General features: G+C 45.0%; 1 protein-coding gene across 2 annotated transcripts; it reads right to left on the bottom strand.

Moving 5' to 3' along the window:
• Positions 1-6389: 6389 nt before the first annotated feature.
• LOC148884254 (TNF receptor-associated factor 2-like) lies at positions 6390-18828 on the bottom strand. Of its 2 annotated transcripts, none has more exons than XM_089020385.1 (12): positions 18644-18828; positions 17281-17493; positions 14694-14772; positions 14509-14607; positions 14211-14372; positions 13466-13540; positions 13319-13393; positions 12681-13247; positions 12140-12317; positions 11919-12067; positions 10968-11208; positions 6390-6527 (listed from the first exon to the last, which is right to left on the bottom strand). In XM_089020385.1, exons 2-11 carry the CDS (start codon positions 17466-17468, stop codon positions 10990-10992), a joined length of 1791 nt encoding a protein of 596 aa, XP_088876511.1. In that variant the 5' UTR covers positions 17469-17493; positions 18644-18828; the 3' UTR covers positions 6390-6527; positions 10968-10989. The 2 variants fall into 2 exon arrangements, with proteins under 2 accessions (XP_088876511.1, XP_088876514.1); XM_089020388.1 differs by lacking the exon at positions 6390-6527 and adding an exon at positions 8335-10004.
• Between the last annotated feature and the right edge of the window lie 558 nt (positions 18829-19386).

Raw genomic sequence — 19386 nt, 5'->3', positions numbered from 1 at the left:
TACGATACTATTTCTATGAACGCAAGAAGAAAATTACATGCGCGCAGGATCGGATATATCGATAGTCCGGTTATATCGATATTTTTTCCGACTCCCAAGAATATCGATATAACGAGACTTTACTGTATATACATATATGCATATATACAAATACACGGGACCGCAGTATGCGCATCAAAAAGAAACTGGCGAACAGCTTGAGAGGCAAGTGAGTCGCTAGTCCGGCCCACCAGCTGCCGCTCGCTCATCTTCATGCGATTAGCGGCAACAACAGTGCAATTAGCTTGATTGTTTCAAATGAGTCCACTTTGTATGGCCACAGAAGCTAAATCCTCATTTGGTCGTCAGACGTTTCAATCGTCCAGAAAAGGCCGCATTAAGTGGATTGGTCACTTTTCATTGCAGGAGTGACAATAAACGCAAAAACAAGCAATATACATCGCAATACAAAGAAACTATAGTACGAGAAGGAGGACCATGATGTTAGCTCGCTGCTAAGTTATGCTAAAACTAAAGTTAGCTCGGGCGCTAAGTAGGTGTGAAGAAATGTTGCTGACATTGTAATGCAGGACCATTCATGTCCTGTATTTTGCATTTGAGTTATCGTTTCATAGATATACATATGTACATATATACACACATACATATATATATACATATATTCACATACACATATATACACATATATACATATACAGATATGCACATATATGCATATATACATATACACGGATATATATACATATACACACACATGACTCAAACACACACACATTATATATATATATATATATATATATATATATATATATATATATATATATTATATATATATATATATATAATATATTATATATATATATATATATATATATATATATATATATATATATATATATATATATATATATATATATATATATATATATATATATATAAAATATATATATATATATATATATATATATATATATATATATACACACATACGGAACGCCTCTGCCGTGCAGGGGGGGGGGGGTCGGGTGATGTCACAATCGCAGACGGGCTACCGGAGGCCTCGCCGCGTAAACACGTCTGAAACAATGGCTCTACGTTAGCAAGAATGATTAGCGGGAGACACGGAGACTGTAATCAAACATTCTGCTAAAACAAGCAATAAAGCAGCTTTGCAGCTGTAAACACGTCTCCTACTGTTTTACTTCAATCCGCTGAATGACAAAAAAAATTGCACTTTTGCCAGTGGCGTACCGTCAAGGCCTCTAAAGCCTTCTCTGCTGGCCTATAAATATCGGAATCACGGACTGATGTTAATTCTATTTTGTCCATGAATTCTTATGAAATAATTCCAAATTGTCTTTAAGCTTCCTTTTCCCCTGTTGCGCTTCTTCCAGACGTATGTTTTCGTATTTTAATATTTAACCAAACACATTTCAGCCATCATTTGTTACCGGCGTCAGAAATCGACCTGGACGCCTTCACAATCAGTTCTGCAGGCCCTGTCACATGAAATGTGTCAATCAAACTAACCAATCAAATTTCGAGTTAGCAACCCAAAAGGGTACCAGCGCCTTCTTGAAGGTCAATGTCAGTATTCGCAGACTACGATTGGCTAGTCACTAGCTCTTATCACTAGCTGCTAGTGATAAGTGCATACTGGCCAGAGCTAGCACACTGTATCTGTAGCGAGCTGCATAAGCAAATACATTTTTGTGATGATTTAATAGCAGTTTTCGCAATGGCTGAAGGAGAAGAACTGGATTTGGTTTCAGATTTACAGTTAAAGCCATTTTAAAACAGACTTTTCAAGAAAAAAAATGGACATCACTAAGAAAAGTCAGTCAGTTATTTCTTGGCTAATGGTACTCTCTAGTGGACTCATAGTAAATCCATCCATCCATTTTCCGTACCGGTTATTCCTCAGTAGGGCTGCGGGGGGTGCTGGAGCCTATCTCAGCTGTCTTCGGGCACGAGGCGGGGGACACCCTGAATTGGTTGCCAGCCAATCGCAGGGCACACAAAGACGTACAACAGTCACTCTCACACGCACACCTAGGGACAATTTAGAGTGGTCCATCTGCCTGCCATGCATGTTTTTGGAATGTGGGAGGAAACCGGAGGACCCGGAGAAAACCCACACGGGCCCGGGGAGAACATGCAAACTCCACACAGGGAGGCCGGGGTGGGACGCGAACCGGCGACCGCTGCACTGTGAAGCCGGTGTGCTAACCACTCGACTACCGAGCCGCCTCATAGTAAATCACACCACATTTTTTCAGTCTGGATTGATTCTGACATAGCACTACTGAAGGCCTAGCAATGAATTCACAGACTGAAAAGAAATTGACCCAGACGCCTTCACAATCAGTTCTGCAGGCCCTGGAGCATCAAATAAGTATTGATCAAACTGTTGATCGAACCAATCAGATTTCGAGTTGGCCATCCAAAAGTCAGGTACCAGGGCCTTCTTGCAGGCGCTGGTTAACGTCAGAGTTTTCGAAAACTATGATTGGCTAGTCATAGTTTGCGAAACTTACAAGCCGCTAGTGAGAAGCGCATACTAGCCAGAGCTAGCACACTGTATCGTAGAGAGCTGCACAAGCAAATGTATTGTTGATTTAATCCCGTTTTTGTAAAGCCACAATGGCTAACAGAGGAGAAGAAATGGATTTGGTTGCAGATTTACTGTTCAAGCCATTTTTGGATTGGATTGGATTGGATTTGCCTTTATTAGTCTTGCAGTGGAGAAATTTACATTTCACAGCAGCAAAGTTATGAAAGAAATGAAAGTAGAAAAAGCAAAACACAGGAGCTGCTGGAAAGGCAGCCACTCTCGCGGCGCCGTCTTGAAGTCAAAAGAACAAAAAAAAAACTAAATAACAAATAACATGACAACATAAAAACACATAGAGTCATTCATTCTTAAACACTTTCTGTACCCTATTTGTACCATAAAACCCTCTTTGTTACATAAAGCAGTTCCAGATGAAAGAGGAGAGGATCAAAGCGTCTCTTCACCAGTGGATCAGGGACATCATGGTGGAATGTGCACGTCGACTACAAGCTAAATGTAAATTTTGACGGACTTTTCAAGAAATGATGGACATCGGTAAGAAAGGTCAGTTATTCCCTGGCTAACAGTTCCCTCTAGTGGACTTGTAGTCAATCATATCACACTTTTTCAGTCTGTGGATTGATTCAGACGTAGCAGACAGGTAGCACTACTGAAGGCCTAGCAATGAAATCTGCGGACTTCCACTGATTTTCACACCCCAGATTGTCCCGCAGGACAAAACGGCAGCATGAGACGCTTTCACGAGATACTCCGCCATCCACTAAATGCGTAACGAAAAGACATTTCGTGGGACATTTAAGACTTTTTTTGCTGTCTCGTGACACTGTCCTGTAGCACACAAACAAACAGACATTTCTTTGTGGTTTGTAATCTCCGGTTCATTTGCTTTGTGATTGATTATGACGCCTATCAAGATGGATATTTGAATGACTAGATTAGAGCCTGTCAAATTCATACTTACACGGAGTGAAACCGGTTTGGAGGGTGAAATTTAATCCATAGGGATTAGAACCAACCGCCCCAAAATGTCCAGAATGAGTCAAACCCCCAAGTGGCAATCTGTCCGCTGATGTTGGTTAGCGTTCCGACATAGATGATATGTGAACATCAGCCGCCTCCAGCGGGAAGTTGAACCATTCCAAATCAATCACACCAAACCAAGCGGCAAATAAGGTCAGACAGATGACATTTGACCTTTTGGGGATCGCAAATCGCAGACTGTTTGAAGGATCGCCATCACGCTAACCGTGTTAGCATCAAGACAGTGAAATTAGGGTCGTTACTTACCTGTCGCTGATGAAAATGCAGAGACCAACATCCGCGATTATTTCGGAACGTCAGGATCCGGCACGTGGAATCTACAAGTGGCAGGACTAGGTTAGAGCAGGGGTGGAGGGAACCCCCCCCCCAACCCCTGCCGGTGCACCTGATTCAAGCCATCATGATTTTTTTCAGGCTTGCACATATCAGGTGTGCCAAGGTAGGGAGGGATCGAAAACAGGAAAGGTGTGGCTCTCGAGTAACCTCAGTTCCCTACCGCACAGTCCCTGTCAATATTCAAACGAGCGCATTATTTATCATACCCGTAGAATATCTAAAGTGCAATCAATTAGCATGTTTAGGATTTTGGATGAAGCCCATGGAAAAAAAGGCCGGCGCTGAGATTCAAATTCCCGAGAGGCAAATACAGTGATACCTCAGTTTACAAATGCTTTAGCTCACAAATATTTCACCTCACGAACATTAAATGTGCGAGCATATAGTCTGACGAACTAGTTTTCGGCGGACGAACCAAACCACACGGTAGTACAGTGCCACGATGGCTGGCGGACTAGTTTTCCACATCCCCTTTGAGTGCAGACGTGGTTTGCTATCAAGTGGAGTACCTTTGCCATTACAGGACCGAAAGACCCCATCACAGGCTAGTGTTAAGCCAAAGAGGACACAAATGAAAATGACGGTCGAGCAGAAGGTGATCATCAAAAAACAGGAATGACCTTCATGCCATCACAATGAGGGTACAGCAAGTCCTGAAGAATGAATGACTATGTGTCTTTGTGTTGTCATATTTGTTATTTATGTTGTTTTTTTTTCCAAGATAGCGCCGCGTGAACAAGCAGCGGCTCCCCTCTCCCGGCAAATTGGCATTTTCATGTTTATTATGTTTGTTAGTCATTGTAAGTGCCTTGCATGCTGGGTCCGAGAGGACAGTAATTTCATCTGTGCTGTCTGTCATGCATATTCATTATAAGTGCCTTGCATGCTGGGTCCGAGAGGACAGTAATTTCATCTGTGCTGTCTGTCATGCATATTAGACAATAAAGCTGACTTTGACTTTGAGGTGTGTGTTTCTGTGACTTAACGTCCCAATACCAGTATGCTTAGTCGACCATTGTTACGTGTGGCTAAGGGTGTTTCTGTGTTGTCTAAGCAACGGTCTCAGGCAATAGAAGATTGCTGAGAAGACTGTTGATTTGGATTACCGAAAAGCAGCTAGCAGGGGACGGTGTGAGTAAGGGTATTATCGCTGAGAAAGCACGGCAACTTCTCTCGGATATGAAGAGGCAACTACATCAACAACCATCACAAAGGAAAAAAAAAAACAATTTATTACACAGTACAGTTTTTCTTTATTACAATCCAATACCACATTTATTATACATAAAACAAGGTATATTTGGTGTAGTTTTAAGGCTTATTTCGCACAAAAGGATGTTTTATGGGAAGCTGGGAGCCATTTTTGTTTTAATGGTTTCTTATGGGAAATAAATGTTTGGAAGACTAATTTTTCGCCTTACACACACTTTATGGGAACCAATTAAGTTCGTAAGCTGAGGTATTACTGTATGCTGACTGCACGGGAAAAAAAATACCTCCTGGAGGGAGTTTACGGCTTTCCTGAAACTTCCACTGGAAGAGTCCCAGATGATTAATGTCTGTCGTAATAGAGTGCACTCGTCATAACGGCTAGAAAAGAAACAAGAAAAAACGCTTTCCACTTCAGGCATTGCCGTTACGACAAGATACCCCGTTGCGTCAAATATTTCGTTGCCAGGGAGACCGGCGACAAATATTTGGAAAGGCCCGATTGGACGGCAGCCGCTTTGCTCAACTTCCCGCCAAATATTAACAGCGGCGGAGACGACGGATTGCAAACACTCCGGAGAACACTGGAACGGTCGCGCCGTTGATCCTGGTTGCCGGAGTGGCGTCGTAAATTCAAATGTTTTCTTTCTTCTGTCATGCCAGGGGAGATTTTACTAATTCGGTGCCATTTTCCAAATTTATTCGGGAATTGAAAAGTGTGAGGAGGAGCGCAATTCCCGAATTTGTTCAGGTTTAGTTTTTTTGGGGGGGGGCGGGGTGCCGATAAAGTGCTGGTCAGACCACTGGCTATGTATTTCCATCCCATGATGGGGCAGCATTTGAATTTTGTCCATGTTAGCGCTTTGTTACAACGTTAGCTGTTGAAGTGCTCTATAAATCAATGGGTATGGATTGCATTGTATTTTGTACAGCCGATCCCATTTCAAGCTCAGATAACTCCAGATCCATATAACTTGGGAATTAACTCTTTTTTATGATGAAAGAAGAGAGTCTAAGGCTTCTTATGCTGTATTGAATCTTTATGCAGTCCTAAAATTCAAAACTGTATTCTGTGGGTCTGAACCGGAGACATTTTTCATCACGCAGAGACAACCCAAGGAAATATGAAATGCACTTTGTAAATGCCAATTTCATTTATTTAGAAACATACCACCAATAAATAAACAAAAATGAACAAATGAATGAACGAATGAATGAATAAATGAAAGCTACCTGTCCCCACAATGAAAACGTAGGAGTGTTTTGGAGCATGAACCGCCCATTGAAGGTCACACCGGCAACAGCATCTCCGTTGAATTCCATTCCGGACTTGGCCACTCCAAAACCTTCATTTGGAGATCAGCGTCTGACATTTTACAGAAATGAGTGATAACAACACTTTCAGAGCCAAGTCTCAATCAGTCAAACTGGGAGGAAAACCACAATCGGGTCACATCACGGTAGTGCGGGTGATTTGTCAACTAGTGGCATAACACAGAATACTAACATTTACTTCTGGATTTGGGCCATGTACCTTGGCATCACAAAAAAAAACAGAAATTTAAATGTGAAATCCGGTTTTGGCCACATTTGAAATTCTCAGACGCGATTAGCCGCCAGGTCGCTCCCCCATGTGCAAAAGTTTAACGCTTCACGGTCCAGATGGAGGATGAATCAGTGGAATTGACAGGCCACTCACGCCAAATCCTTCCAGGCCGCTCACGGCGGACAGTCCGTGAAATACAACCGGGCCTCAAGGCTTGAAATGGAACGAGCAGTGGCGGTTTTGAAGGACCGCTCAAAAAAAAAAAAAAAAAAAACGCCTACTTAATGGTTTGGACATATGCTATGTGGGGGCTGGCGGTATCCTGTTTTTAATTATGTATTGACGCCACCTCGAGGGCTGACCTGCTTCTATTGGAACCGAGTCAGGATGGGACACCGTTAAACATGGCAGGGAGGCTTGCAGAGTAGCACAGCCATTTTTTTCAGGCCTACGGCGATTGTGATATTTGGCAGACATGGTAGAGTCTGGCTCCAAAACTATTTTTGTCCTTTCAAGTTCCCAACTGAGCCTTTGATCCTTGGCGGGGGGTGTACATTTGCGAACGCAGAAAAGAATTTTACCGTTATGTGACCTGATGCAAAGAAACATTTGTGAAGTTGCATCATCTCGAATCTTTTACAAGCGGGCATAATTGTATAAAATATATTCGGTGTTTTTGGCGTCCTCCGGTAGCCAATGTTGGAAAAACACTGGAAGCCGCCCTTGCCAAGGAAGTAGTGACAGCTCGGCTTACGAACGCTTTAGCTGACAAACTTTTCGCCTTACGAACATTAAATTCGCGAGAATAGAATCTTGGCATACTAACTAGTTTTCGGTGGACGAACCAAACCACACAGCGCCACGGTGGCTGGCAAACTAGTTTTTGTCACTCCCTTTCTTGGAGTGCGGACGTGGTTTGTAATCGAGTGGAGTGCTTTTGCTATTATGGGACCAAAAAACCCCACCACAGGCCAGTGTTAAGCCGAAGAGGACACAAAATAAAATGACAGTCGAGCAGAAGGAGATAATCGAAAAATACCAACGAGGTGTGTGTTTGTGTGACTTAGCGTCCCAGTACCATTACGCTAAATGGACCATTGCTACGTGTGGCTAAGGGTATTTCTGTGTTGTCTAAGCAACGGTCTCAGGCAATAGAGGAGGTTGAAAAACTTCGGCTGATTTGGATTAATGAAAAGTAGCTAGCTATGGGACAGTGTGAGTGAGGGTATTATCGCCGACAAAGCACGGCAACGTCACTCGGATATCATCAAGAGGCAACTACATCAATGACCATCACTAAGGTCAATAAAACGACTTGATTATACAGTACATTTTATTTCTTTCATTACAATCCAATAACACATTTATTATACATAAAATAAGGTATATTTTTGTGTAGTTTTAAGGCTTATTTTATCGAAAATCATGTTTTATGGGGACCTGGGAACAGATTATTCTCATTTTAATGGTTTGGCAGACAAACTTTACGCCTTACACACACTTTCTGGGAACCAATTAAGTTCGTAAGCTGAGATATCACTGTAGCTGCCTGCAATCAGCCATTTACAGCAATTCCCATCAAGTATTTGTCATGGGCGCAAATGGACAAAAAGCGCGACAAACAAAACGCTGTTCAAATCAGCAACTTTATTACAGCTTCTTCCGAGCTTGAAAACACATCAAGTATCAACAGCTGAATACTCGTATGGCTCGTGCCTTCAAGGTACAGTGATCCATCGCCACTTCACGGTTCGCTTATCGCAGTTTCAGTGCATCGCAGAATTTTTTTTTCAGGGAAATGAATTTTTAAAAAATGACGGATAACTTCGAGGTTTCGTACATGGCGGTGGCTTGATTGGTGATGTCACCCAATGACAGCACCATATCTCATGATTGACAGCCATGTGGATTGGCTGTGCATCTTCTCAGCTCCGCCCAGCACCCCCCTCTGTCTTATCCCCTGGGTTATTATCATATAACTCGACTTTGTGGATTTTCATGGTGTCCATTCACCGCGAAAAAAGAGGGATGACTGTACGGCGAGAAAAATACCCTGTTTGAACACAGAAGCAAAGCCGAGTGGCTTCCAGTCGACGGCATCCCATAAAACACGCACAAGTGTTTACTTTCTATGGTGCAACATTTTTACATTCAGCTTGCATGAATGTCAATATGGAGACGAAGGAGTTTGATCCACCCCGCCTTATACAGGTAACATCTGACTGACGACCAACTTGACTTACGACCAACCTTACTTACGACCACGACCTCCAGATACCTATTTAAATTTTTTTAAATCTACGCTTGGCACCGCAACGCACTAGCAGGCCGGCAACGCATACAACAATTTTCGCCAGCGAGCCACTATCTCACTCTTGCACAGCAATCCACCGTGCGATGGACTGGGGGGGGGGGCATTTTGACTTACGACTTTTTGGTTGGAACGGAACTTGGTCGTAAATCGGATGTTACCTGTATTCTCAAGTAGCTCGCACAAACAGCAGCAAAAGTTCAAATAATCATTTGGCAACACATGAAGAAATAAATAGCTTGTAATACAACATTGAGGTCATATCTGAGTTTGGCACGACACAAAGGCTTATCATAATATACAATACCCACCCTCCCACGCGCATAACGGTACTGCTTACATGCTTTTCCCTTCAGCTAAGAATAAACGGTCTATCTACACGGTCAAGCACGACATGAAAAGTCCCTTTGCCGCCATATTTAGATGAGAAAAGCGGCAGCAAATGGCGCCAACTAAGTAACGCCAAAAGGACGCCATCAAAAGGTCCTTTTGCACCCCCAGCAGGATTGGCGCCGTGCTGTCGGAATCCTTTCTGGCCTGTTTTAAACCATCTTTGGCAATCCTCCACGCCCCCCCAAAAAAAGGATACATAGATATAGAATTCATAGCGTATTCGGTAATACTCGACTTATTATATCAGCTGGCGCGCGTCCACGCTTGTATATATCCATTTATGATATGGAAAAGGCATATTTTATACATTGCTTTCACAACTATATAGGCCAGCGCCCGGTGACGAGCGTGACCGGATATGACATAATAGCTATTCTAGCGTATTCTCCTCCAAACAAATAAAAAGATGGCGGCGACGGCAACGGCAGCGACCATTTTGCCAATTAAAGTCTCCCATGCACAGAGAGGCTTCAATACCGGCGGAGAGTGGTTTGAAAACAGGCCAGTGGGGACCCCTTGCCCTCAAAGAGCAGTCCAGCTCGCTAGCTTGAACGGCGCAACAATGGCAACTTGTCTTTCTGCACATTTTCCGCCTGAAAAAAAAGGTTATGATGCAGCAATTTGGCGGCACAACAAGGTTAAGAAACTGTGTAGACGTGATTTGAGGTACTTCATCTAGCAAAAGTAGCGCTTTAAAACTTGTTGCTAAGGAAATTGCTTGAATGGAGTTGAAGCAATTTATTTAGATAGAAATTTTGAAAGGCGCTTGTAAATGAAATGTATTATTAGTAGTAGTGCTTGCCGCCATTTTGTTGCCGCGGAACTACGTTGGTGTGTGTGTTGGGGGCAACTATCACTGGCTAATTGTAATTGTTTGAGGCCGATCTTGGTCCCTAACGCCCCTGAATAGCATGTTTTCACAAAACAATAACTGTTCGCCCCCCTTTCTGTACACGCACCCCCATGGGAGGGATCAAAATACAAAACACAACTTCAGGCCTGCGCCTCGGACACCTCACTAACTCCACTGTATCTTCCACAGATGAACCAAAGCTCCGGTCACAAACCTTGCCCCTTCTCAAACCCCCCCTCCCCCCTATCCCAGAATCAGAACAAGCATAAAGTTTACAGGAAAATGTCCGCCTGCTCCTTAATGAGGGAGGCGCCAATGAGCATGCATGTAGCACTTAGGGGGTTTGGCGGGGGACGCAAAATAAGAAGGGAGGAGCCTTGTTGATCACATAACTCCACGTTTGTCTATGCAAAATTTACTCACCACGAGACCAGAGAGGTTCGACGACACCAACAAGCTCAAGAAGAAGCAGAAGACCCCCCCCCCCCACCCCGCTCGGGCGGAAAATTAACTACAGCCACGATAATATATACGAATTTCTCTATGTGTCCGCAAACAAACAGCGCGGGGTGGGGGGTCATTCCGGCGCTCGGGCACGCCTTTGTCACCCCCCACACCCCAAAAGCAGTGGAAGGACCCCGGAGGGGATGACGCGGCGACTAAAACCAAGACCCCGGCCCGGACCGGTCACCAAAGTGAGTACCTGGCGTGGCTCCGCCCCCGCTCTAGAGCCCGGTGAGGTCCACGATGGCTTTGATGAAGATGGTGTCGTCGCGGATGTACGAGTTCTTGGCGTCCAGCTTGGAGAAGGGGCAGAAGAGCGGGCAGCCGCTGGCGATGTTCATCTCGCTCACCGGCCGCTGGAAGGATGACGAGGTCACGTCGGGGCGGAAGGCGTCAATGATGTGCTCCCGGTTGCTCTGGTCCAGCAGCATCAGGGTTACCTGGGTGCCAAAAAAAATTAAATTTGATTTCCATTTTTTTCCCCTGAAAGCACTGGTTGCCTTTTCAGTAGCACGAATATGCCAGCACCGTTTTTGATCGGGAGGAATGTCAGAGCCATTTTGCACCTGTAACGGGCGGCATTTTCACAGCAACGCTTTGTTCAGCGAAAAGGTTGGTGCTGTTGGACAGTCTGCGGCCGGATGAATGCATGGCTTGAGGAGCCCCCGGTGACAAGAAAAGAGTGTATGTGGAACGGTCGCGGCTTGGAATTGATGCGGATTTACGTGGAACAATAAATCTGTTTTGGTCAATGGATGCTAAAGCTTTGTGTTTTGCTTTCAACATTTAGCTTGTAGCAGACGTGCACATTTCACTATGACGGCCCAGATCCACTGCTAAAAAGGAGGCTGTGATCCTCTAATTCTTTCATCTAGAATGGCTAGAATGGCTTCATACAACAAAGAGGGTGCAGAAAGTGCTTTTTGTGTTGTGTCACATTATTTATTTATTTATATATTTATTTTTGTTGTTGTTTAACTTCAAGATGGCGCCTTCAAGATGTATTTTGTTTTTCTACTCCTTCCTTTCCTCTTCCTTTCATCACTTTGTTGCTGTGACATGTCCATTTTCTCCAACGCAAGAGTAATCCAATCCAATTTTTGACATTTGTTCAGCAATTGCCACCCGCCCACCGCCCCATTTGCTGTACCTTCTGGTTGAAGGGCCACTTGAGCAGGGCGTCGCTCAGGCCCCGCATCACCACAAAGAACAAGGACAAATGGCTGCCGCGCCCCGTCCCGTCCCCGTTCAGGTAGATGCGAAGGCACATCTTATAGCCGTACTTGCTCGTGTAGAAAGCTGCCCGGGAACCAGAGGAAAGCATCTTCAAATGGGATACGAGTACAAAAAAATCAAGATGGCGTCCCTTACCCGGCGAGAACATGGCGGGGGCTCGGCCGGCCACGGCGTCCTGTCTCTTCTTAGCAAAATCGGAGATCCTCCACACAAAGACGCCATCGAAGGTGGTGGCGGACATTTCCCGAAGGCGCCCTTCCATCTCCGCTACCGTCAGGTCCTTCAGGCCTACCGTCCTCTCCAGCTGCCGCACCTGCAAGGATGGTTCTTCACTCAGTGCCAGATCAAAGGCGACTACGCCTGGGCCGTTTTCTTGTTCGTCCACGAGCAACTGGCAATCGAATAAATGCCATTTGAGGAAAAAAAAAAGGATGCTATTGTTTTTATCATTTTATGCTAGCTAGCGAGCAAACTGCACTGTAAGGATGCTATTGTTTTTAGCATTTTATGCAAGCAAGCGAGCCAACTGCACTGTTTTCTGTGCTAAGTATTTCTTTCTTTTTTTTCATCTTGGACAAGGGTGACAGGAACACTATCTGGTTTGTGGTGAATGTCCCCAGTCTCCACGAATATCTATGTACAGTTGTGGCGATTATTCCGGATTATTCCGTCTGACCTTGTTACTCAGGGCTTCGATCTTGTCCTGGTCCAGCTTGTGCTGACGGTTGCCAGCCTCCATGGTGGTGGCGAAGCGCTCCACTTCGCGGTTGAGGACGCACACCACGTTCTCAAAGGTGGCTGCCTTCAACTCCAGCTCGGCGCAGCGGCGGCCCAGCTCCGCCACCTTGGTCTTCTCGCTGTGGAGCTGCAGCTCCAGAGCCGCTCCCACCGAGCTGGGCAGCGGCGTGAAGGAGGTGGACACGGACAGGGTGGGGCCTGGGGGCAGCGGAGTCGGGCCCAGCGGGCCCGGGCCGGAGGAAGAGGCGCCGGCGACTCCCTGCACGGGAGGCCCGGAAGTGGAGGAGGCGGAGGAGGAGGAAGTGGCGGTGCTGAGCTGGGAGACCCGAGCCTCCAGTTCTCTGAGGGACTTCTGCAGTTCCAGCAGTTTGTGTCCGGCCACCTCCAGACCCTGCGGCTGCAGCCCCTCCATGCTCACCTTCATGCCCATGATGTAGTGCAGCAGCAGGTTCAAGTGCTCATAGGCAAAGGCCCGTTCATGCTCGTGGGTCTTCTCCTTCTCCACCTGCGACTCCAAAAAAGCCGCCAAATGACACAAAAGCAGCTTAGGAAAAGGATTCCAATGAGGTCACCCACCGACATGTCGCAGCCCACAACGTGAAAGCGACACGGCATCCTGAACTTGCTGCAGAACTTGATATGGTCCACGTACTGCAAGACGTGACAAAAGTCGGCACACGGCGGGCAGAGGAGTGAGTGGCGAATGGAAAGCATTGAGCTGACCTTCTCCCTGGGGATCTTCTTTTTGGCGCAGCCCTCGCAGATCATCGGGTACTTGGGGCAGATCTCGTCGTGGGCCTGGAGAGCAAACTCAAATTGGACTTTTTTATTTGCAACAGTCAATTTGTTTTGATTCGGCCGCATTTCTACGAGGCATGCAAACTCTGCTAAGTGAATGTAAATGAAAAACACAATACAGGTAACATGCGAGTTACGACTCATTTGAAACGGTAAAACTGGCTTTCTTAATGTTCTAAATACAGGTAACATCCAAGTTACGACCGGTGCAAATTACGACCACCCGTATGACCGCGCCCGCCAGAGCCCTCCTTTTCTTTAATTCTACACCTGTCACGCAACGCACAAGCAGCCAGCAACGCGTACCACAATTTTGGCAGGCCAGCATGTCACACACTCGCACAACAACCTACTGCGTCACTACACTCAATACAGTAGATACACAGTGCAGATACCTTCTCGGCAACATCTCCTGTAGCACTATACACCTCTTTTTTTCCTTTGCCGTACGCCTGAGTCCGTGCGTGTGTCGGGGAACCTCTTCTGGCCGTTAGCAAGGAGAGCGATTTTTCAACAGCTGTATGCTTTACGTATAAGTGTTTTCTTTAACCCACTATATGAAATCTAAATATAAAATGATAAAAGCGACATAAAATGATGTAGCGGGCCAGATTTGTTCCCCGGACCTCGACTTGGACCACTGTGTTTATTTTTGGTTTGCTTCCCTCACCTTGATGTTCTTGAAGTGAAATGGTTCCTTGCAGTACTTGCAGTTGAGCGTCCTCTCTGAGCACTCGCGCTCGCTGTGGCGCTCTTGCTCGTTGAAGCGAATGCGCTCCTTGCAGGATGGGCACGGTACAATCATGAACTCGCACTTGCCCTCGTGGTTCACCTGAGACAAATCACATTGAAAATAAATGCCGGGGAAAATACCAGAAACATTTTCTCAAGAACGGGTGCACCGAGACCGCCAAACGGTGAGCGGCTGGTTGACTTTAGAGCGGGCGGTCCCGACGCCTGCGACTCACCTCATACTCTTTGACAGATCCTCTCCAAGAGCATCTTTCATTCACGCAGACCGCCGTCAGATTTTCCACTTCCCGTCGAACCGCATTGTCGGGGAAAGCCTTGAAAAAGCTTTGAATGAGCAACTTTGCCTCAAATGTGAAGAATTTCGAGTCAGTTTTACAGATTTCAAAGTGCCGGTACTCACACATCCTTGTTTCAGGATTGAGGTGGTCTCTTCAAAAATGTCCTCCTTGATGCAGGCGTTGCATTTCTGGGGTCCGTTACTACAAGACAAAAGACATGTCATTCTTGGTGGGGATGAGCAAAAGTATAAAAATAAATAAACAAACAAAAAAATAAATATACAGATATCTATCTAGCTAGCTAACATTCTAGGTGAGGATGAGCAAATGTACAAAAATAAATAAATAAACAACCAAATACAGTAAAGTCACGTTATATCGATATTGGTTATATTGCTAATACTGCTTATTACGAAACTATTTTCATTTCCTGGCAAATTTCTAGTCTTTTTATGTACCGTATTTTCAAGACCATAAGGCGCATATAAACGTCTCAGATTTTTTTCAAAATGTGCGGTGCGCCCTGTAGTGCGGACGTATTAGAGACCACCATGAGGAGGACGTGGGAGAGAACATGTGGGGGGGATGTGTGGGCGTGGTTTGTGTATAAACGAACAGGTATGTTCTTTATGCGGAACAATGCTGTTTTAACAACCCTGAAAATGGCACAGAGATATGGTTATGAAGCTCAGTTTAAACTGAAGGCTATCAGTTACGCCGAGGAACATGGGAATGGAGCGGCCGTGACATAATACACGGACATAAGGCAAGGTGGCCGGAGTTGGAGGAAAGATTCGAGCAATGGATCGGCGAGCTAAGAGCGAGCATAAGGAGCGTTTCGACTGTCACCATCCCACTCAGAGCAGTAACGCTAGCGGAGGAAATGAAAATTGAACATTTCCAAGGAGGTCCGTCTTGGTGCTGGCGTTTTATGAAACTGTGCGATTTTTCCATGCGGACTGGGACTACTGTAGCGACGGCCGGCGAATTATTCTGAAAAGCTGGCGAAAAGGCTGCCATGCTAACGGAGAGAAACTCCCGGCGATTGTGATTTTTTTTTTAAAGAAAGACTTTGCCTAAAGAGACATTTCCAGAAGGCGTCATTTTTAAGGCAAACAAAAAGGGCTGGATGTTACGCCACAGTTTGCCAATGGATTGTGGATGCTTGGGCTAACGTGTCTGCTAGCACGGTGGTTTGAGCTTTCGGAAAAGTCGGTACCGGTAATGTGCTCCTTTTTACCATGCCGACGCATATTGAGTGATGATTACAAAATGTTATTCCTTTGTAATTAATAAATAAAGCACTACCAAACTCAGTTTTGCTCCCGATCTGTTTTTTTAAATACGCATACTTGTATGCCTGTGTGTTGTTGTGAGGCGGACGTACATATAGCAGTAGAGGATATGTACCGGTATATAAAACTTGCGTCCTTTCATCCGGTGCGCCCAATGTGTGTGTTAAATACAGAAATGGGACACATAAACGAGACTGCGCCTTTTCACACGGTGCGCCGTTTGGTCGTAAAAATACGGTATAATTAGTTCAGTTTAGTACGATTCATGGTTATTATGATAATCCGGTTACAACAGTGCTTTTTCATCTCCCGCCGGCCATTTTGCTATGTTTATATCGATACAAAAGTAGTTTAAGGTGAATCGATATTTGCTTAGGGGTTTCTATACAGTACCACCATTATCGAAATCTGTATCATTGGTCACGTGACTGACCAGCTTCCATGTCTTGCACAGTGGAGCAGACGCTATTTTCTACCATAATAAAGACGGCACTTCGGACCTGGATCAAAGAGGATGAGAACGTCACAAAACTGTAATCTTCTTATACAGTATAGTTGTTTGACACCAATTTCAACCATGGGGAAACAAATTGTGATATACGAACAACGTACAAGGCAATCGTGGCTGTGGGGGACAATCCAATAAGCAACTCCTTCATCGCGAAATAGCTCGACGTGCAGAATACTTCATCAACGTAAGTAATATAAACGTTGCAGTTTTCATTTTGCATATATGTATTTAATTGTGTTGTATTCAGATATCTTTATCGCTTGCAATAATCACTGTTTTTCATAGTTTGTACATGCTGGCGTTCGTGGTTTCTCTTGTGTGTACAATGTCAACAATGTCGAGTGATACGCAGAGTCACGATTGCAAGAGTGCGTAATAAAAATAATAAATGACGTTTTTATTTAATGCATGAGTTTTTTTTTCACTTCACTACAGTACATGCTAGATACGCTATCCATGAACCCAATGAGAAAATTACATGCCATATCAAAGATCCCTCATTTATTGCCCCCGCTTCATGCAGTACGGCACAGGATCGGACATATAGATAGTACGGTTATATCAACATTTTTTTTTTACTCCCAAGAATGTCGATATAATGAGACTTTACTGTAAATAAATGAACAGACATCCTACTAGTTAGCTAGCTATCTAGCCAACGTTCTATGTGAGAATGAGTAAACATAAATAAATAAATAAATAAATAAATACATGAACAGATATCGACCTCGCATTCTAGGTGAAGATGAGCAAATGTACAAAAATAAATAAATAAATAAATAATGAGCAGATATCTATCTAGCTAGCTTGTATTCTAGGTGAAGATGAGCAAATGTGCAAAAATAAATAAACAAACAAATAAATGAACAGATATCTAGCTAGTTAGCGAGCTCGTTTGCTGACCTGATGGCCAGATTGAAGCAGTACGAGCAGAAGCGATGGCCGCACTGCGCCTGGAAGGGTCGTCTCAGGACGTTGTGGCAGCACTTGCACAGGTGCTTGTCCTCCAGTTTGCTGCCCAGGATCTTCTTGGGGAAGCCTGGCTTGTTGCTTTCTATGGACGATGGGGGCGACGGTTCCTGGGAGGCCATGCTGTCCAATAGCAAGCATCCACTCCTGGGTGAGACAGACAAAGCAGCCATTCCAATTTGTTGCATCGCAAAAAATGTGAAGGCCAAGAGGCTCTGAAAAAGGTTTGAAATATTTATTGTACACGACAATAAAAATGTGATGGCAATTACGTTACAAAATGAGGGGGGGGAACACTTCATGTGATAGAAAAACAGTCATTCGTACTTTATTTAAAATACTGTATTTCTAATGTCATATGTTTATTGTTTTGTTCTTTGTAAAGTGTCCTTGGCTGTTTTGAAAGGCACTGAGATCAATTCTTATTGAAATAATCGTTAGTCGCAAACCTACAACAAAGTTATCAAACCCAACAGAAAGTCGTACTCTAAAGATAATAAAGTTACACGACTAATCATAATATGAAGAGAATTAAGTCAGAAGACTCTCAGAAGTCAGCGGTAGTCGAGTGGTTAGCACACAGGCTTCACAGTGCAGAAGTTGCCGGTTCGCGTCCCGGTCTGGCTGCCCTGTGTGGAGTTTGCATGTTCTCCCCAGGTCTGCGTGGGTTTTCTCCGGGTCCTCCGGTTTCCTCCCACACTCAAAAAAAACATGCATGGCAGGCAGATTCAAATTGTCCCTAGGTGTGAGTGGGAGAGTGACTGTTGTACGTCTTTGTGTGCCCTGCGATTGGCTGGCAACCAATTCAGGGTGTCCCTCGCCTCGTGCCCGATACGACAGCTGAGGTAGGCTCCAGCACCCCCCTGGATGGATGGACTCTCCGAAGTCGAGTCAGGATCGTAAGAAACGTCGGTGTCAGTTTGAATGACTCGTTCGAACAACTTTATTGTTCAAATTGAAGAAAGCGCGCGTAGAAGTATCAATACAGTTGTTGCCGTTGAATGAACGTTGAAAATGGAAACCGGAGGAAATTGAGCCCATGATTGTGTCGCGAGAATCGAGTCGACCCCCGCCCCCTTTTGGTGGCCATGTCGGCAGCCTCCTAACTGGCTGCTTGCTGCCTCCGCCCTCGCCTCCATTGTATTCTTGTTGCTAAGCCGTCACGGCATCCTCCAGTGAGAACAAGGAGAGAAGAAGGTGTGAAGAGAAGTGGTCCTCGGAAGAGAGAAGTAACGGAAGGGGTGGGGTGGGCGGTCGGAACCCCCCCCCCCTCCACCCCAACCCACCCCGCGCTCACCTGCTCGGTCTCCTGGTCTTAATGACCCGCCATGGCCTGCCTGTCCTTGTCCCCGAGGCTCCACACGACGTTGTTTACAGGCGCGACGACGGCGGGCTTCTTCCTTCCACAGCATAACAAGAAGACGGACGGGCGCCTCGTCGCCCACAGCTGTTTTCGTCGAGCGACGCCATTGCTTCCCTCGCAACACCAACGACAGTGACGTCACGAGGGGCGTGGCTGATGGAGGTTTGGGGGAAAAAGCGGCCGGGACGTAGACCACGTGACCGGCGAGGATGCCGCCCATTCGCAATGAATTCAACTTACTTTTTTTTTTAATCACACAAATTATTCACTTCCCATGAGAGGGGTTGCCGATACCCCACAATAAATACAACCTTATGTATATTTTTTTAATGGTGCTTACGGATGAACCGCAGGTGAGGACGCAGGGGTCTACTTTAGTCATTGTCACCCCCCCAAAAAAAACGCTCCCCTCTCCCCGTTTTTTTATGTTAAAGATGTCTTTGAATAAATATCTGATTATTTCCAAAAATATATGACAGCAGTGGTATTTCAACACATTGTCAATAATCTAGCAATAGCATTTTTTTGTATTTTTTTTTTTTTTCAGAAAATGAATGAAGGCCAGAATGAAGGAATTCTGGTCTCTGGTCCTTCAAATGCTTTATTTTTTAAAATACGTATACTATTTACAACGGTGTGTAAGATTACAAAACAACATTAGAAGACACACACAGTAC

Source organism: Hippocampus bargibanti, linkage group LG18 (assembly GCF_051943395.1).
Source record: "Hippocampus bargibanti isolate YZ-2025 linkage group LG18, ASM5194339v1, whole genome shotgun sequence".
Lineage (NCBI taxonomy): Eukaryota > Metazoa > Chordata > Actinopteri > Syngnathiformes > Syngnathidae > Hippocampus > Hippocampus bargibanti.
This window is presented reverse-complemented; position numbering and strand designations above follow the sequence as displayed.